This window comes from Octopus bimaculoides, chromosome 11 (genome assembly GCF_001194135.2).
Source record: "Octopus bimaculoides isolate UCB-OBI-ISO-001 chromosome 11, ASM119413v2, whole genome shotgun sequence".
Taxonomy (NCBI): Eukaryota; Metazoa; Mollusca; class Cephalopoda; order Octopoda; family Octopodidae; genus Octopus; species Octopus bimaculoides.
The window spans coordinates 71739834-71743981 of record NC_068991.1 but is presented as its reverse complement, the minus strand read 5'-3'; the positions used below and the strand labels follow the sequence as shown (position 1 = coordinate 71743981).

The window sequence follows — 4148 nt, the reverse complement described above, 5'->3', positions numbered from 1 at the left end:
AGTTTCATTTAGATTAGTGGTTCTTGGACTTTAGTAACTCATCTCCGAATGGTGTTTTAAATATGTCCCTCTTCGCATAAAATAGATTATCTTAATCCAACAGAAGTTAATTGTGACTAGTGATCTATTATCCATATGTTTTTATTCGATCCCACCCAGCTTGTACTTACCTATATTGGTTTCAAATTTGGCACAAGGCCAGCCAGTTCAGCAGAGGGGGAAAGCCGATTACATCGACTCCAGTATCCAACTGGTACTTATTTTATCAACCCTGAAAGAACGAAAGGCAAAGTCGACCTCGGCGGGATTTGGACTCAGAACATGAAAACGGACGAAATGCTGCTTAGCGTTTTGTCCGGTGTGCTAACGATTCTGCTAGCTCACCGCTCTGGTACTTACCTAAATTAGGGCCTGTCATGGGCCCTAGGACTCATGAGGCTGGAGAATAACCTGATTCAACTAGCACATAAATGATTGAGCTTGCAATACTTTCTCCTGAACGGGTCATCGGTCCACCACAAGTTCACTTTCGTTTATTAATTGAAACCTATTTACAGCTGTGTTTTCATCAAGAACGCAGTGCACCACCAGGTCTGGTCCAGGAATCGGAAAGAAAATCCTACTGACTAAAAACGACACTGAACTGTGGAAAGGATGGAGAAGGTGAAAAGGAAAATGTAACTGAAAATATACAGATAATGCAATGGTAGTTAGTTGTGTTGCGGCATGTCACACCTTCAGAAGGGAGTTTGAAGACACGGCAAATCAAAATTTAATTTTCGACAATCGGAAGCAGTAAAATATAGTCTATGTATATATAAGTGTACGCAATTTCGGCGGGAGAAGTTAAATCGATTGCATTGACCCCTCCAATGCTCAACTAGTCGAATGGATAAAAGACAAAAATAGACCTCGGCGGAATTTGAACTCAGAACATAAAAACAAACGTTAAGCATTTAGCCCGGTGTGCTAACGATTCTGCTAACTCGCCGCCTTGCATATGTTCAATATTGATCTCAGTTGTGTCAGCGGCACCCCGCCTCGAACCACATTACATATAACTGATAACATGTCATAAATTACAAAAAACTTGAACACATTTATACATGAATTAATTTATGTAAGTGTTGTTTGATGTATCACACGTAATCATTCGTGTATAGTGCGGTTCGAATCGGAGAAGTACGGAAACAATTGTGATCGACACTAAACTTACGCCATATTGACGACTTCGTCATCTCCCGTGTCTTTTATGTTACTCTATGAAATAATTATACACTAGTTATATCAGATCTGGAGTTCCTGCACCAGTGGAATACTTTCAATACCAGTCTTGAAGTGTAGGCATCCGGGAGCGCGTATTGAGTGCTGAATGAAGAATACACCAAAATGTTACCTAATCCAAACTTACGCTATGTATACACGCACACATGCATTTATATATATATATATATATATATATATATATATATATATATATATATATATATATATATATACATTTATATATGATTATTATTTTTATATACACATAACGCGCACACAAACACACACATACACATATACACGCACGCACAGACGTCGATGTAAGCAGAAAGAGCACCTTAAGACTAACGAGCGTGACACAAATATGACATCGCGTTTCCAATTTTGGAATCCTTATTCTAAAAGAGAACATGATACGGACGATATTTGTGAGAACAATTAACATCATCGGGATTGTATTGGAATATTTGAGCGATTTTGATTGTGAATTATATTTTCGGTAAATTATGTATTTCGGTAAACTATTTCACCCGTCTCACCAACAGGCAGATTTTTACTTAAAAGAATTTACCAAAAATTATTCATGTTGATCTGTGACTATTGTGTTTTGTCTCGTATTTTGGTGTAACGTGTCCGTGGAACATCTCTCTCTCTCTCTCTCTCTCTTTCTGTCTTTCTTTCTCTGTGTCTCTAAGTTTCTTTCACTGAATCTCTCTCTCTATCTATATCTCTCTCTCTCTCTTTCTCTTTCTCTCTCTCTCTTTCTCCAAGATATGTTTTTTAAACGAGTCGTTAGTGTTATATGTATAATTCATATCATAGCTATGGAATGTGGAAATCTCGGAAATATGGTGCGATCACAATCAATAAAACATCCAAGAAATATCGGTTTTATTTTTAATGATATAATATTTATTGGTATTTTTTTTTTCAACATGCATTGTGTTCCGTCAAACTCCGAACTCTGAGTAATTCCTAATGAGAATATGAGCTGGATTCAAATTCACCTGTCAAGTAAGTTCATGCCTTGGTGAAACTCTGTGACAACAAAGAAGTAAAGGCTGTCGATCTTAACCAGGTCACATCCGGAAGCTGTTCAGCAGCTTACCATTTTAGTTATGGCAGAGAATAGCTCCTTCTGGAACAGATTCATAGTAACATTTTTTCATGTTGTTTTATTTGTCTTAACTCTGCAATTCCATCATAGGTTTAATATGCCCAATAATTTTGACTTAATCCATTGGCATATCTCTGAAAGAACTGCGAAGACAGCTGGGCCCTGCGCTCTTCCTTGCGTTGGGCCAAAGCTACATACAATGGTTTGGTATCAATTATTCTGCCATTCATATTCAGAGCAGCCTCGGTCGCTTCTTCTGGCGCGGAAAAACAGACAAATCCAAATCCCTTAGAACGGCCGTTTATCATCATAACTTTTGCGCTTGTAATGGCACCGTATTTAGAGAAATGGTAACGAAGTCGTTCATCATCGATGGAATCATCAAGATTTTTAATGTATAGATTGAGACCTTGGTAGTGGCCCATCCTGTTCCTGTTTCCTCGATTGCTTAGCGTCTGGAAATTTTCTTTCAAAATAGCTTGTCTTTCAGTCTTGCTCTGAGCCCTACCAGCATATAACTGCTTTCCGTTAATCTCCATCCCATTGATTTCACTGGTAGCTTTCTTAGCATCCTCTTGGTTGTTGAAGTTAACAAAACCGAATCCTTTTGACTTACCGGAGCTATCTGTCATAACTTTAGCGCTGATGACGTTGCCGTACTTTTCGAATAGTTTACGGAGAGACTCGTCGTTGAAGCTATCGCCAAAGTTTTTAACATACACATTAGTAAATCCTTTTTCGGCCAGTTGGTGCATCCTCTCCCTGCGTGGAATAAATTTTCCTACAAACACTTTCTTGCCGTTAAGTAACATTCCATTCGTTTTCTGAACACAACAGGCAGCAGCATCTTCACTCTCAAAATGCACAAACCCGTATCCCTTTGAACCGTTTTCATCCGATACAATTTTACTGGATAAAATATTACCAAACAAGGAAAAGGTGTCATACAAAGCTCGGTTATCAATACTTTTATCCAGGTTCTTAATAAAGATGTTTCCCACCCCAGACTTACGAAGAGAGGGATCTCTCTGCCACCACATAATTCTTATGGGTCGTCCCATTATTGGTTCAAAGTTTAGCATTTCAATAGCTTTCTTGGCATTTGTTGGTTGCTGGAAATTGACATAGGCGTATCCCAGCGATCTCCTTTTCACCATATCTCTGCAAACCCTTATTGAAATAACTGTCCCACAAATAGAAAATTTCTCGAACAGCATTTTTTCGGTGACATCTTGATGAAGATCTCCGACATACAAGGAAGCCATGTGGAGAATAGCTGCCGCAGGATTCATTTTAATTTTGGAACTAAATTTCTGACTAGATTTACCTTTTTTTTTGTGTATTCTTTTTCAATGTAAACAATACAAGATAGAAGTTTAAATGATGATCGTATCAAAGAAGAGAAGAACTTTGATTTAAATTGTTTTTAAGCGTTCAGCTGTCAGCACATGACAAACTCGATAACGTCTTAAAGTTGCATGACGTTTTACTCGTGGTTTTTCTCAATTACGTGCAGGGAAACTGAAGCACAACGTTGCAATTCAAATATTCATTGTTTATATTTATGTTTAAGACCTTATGTTTGTAGCGAGGAAAGAAAATAAGTTTGTGTGGCATTCATGCCACACCGACACTGTCTCTGATATCTCAACAAAATTATGAAATCCATTTCTCTTTTATTTTGCTGTCTCATTGCTATAAAATACGAAAAGCTGATTTATTTGTAAGTCGTCTAAAACATGTTTGTTGAAATTCAAGGATGTTT

At 37.7% G+C, this 4148-nt stretch overlaps 1 protein-coding gene across 1 annotated transcript; it reads right to left on the bottom strand.

Annotated features, from left to right (window-relative positions):
- Positions 1–2158: 2158 nt before the first annotated feature.
- Positions 2159–3844, bottom strand: LOC106871656 (polyadenylate-binding protein 1). Its single transcript, XM_014918240.1, has one exon. The coding sequence runs from the start codon at positions 3673–3675 to the stop codon at positions 2476–2478; it is 1200 nt and encodes a 399-aa protein (XP_014773726.1). The 5' UTR covers positions 3676–3844; the 3' UTR covers positions 2159–2475.
- Between the last annotated feature and the right edge of the window lie 304 nt (positions 3845–4148).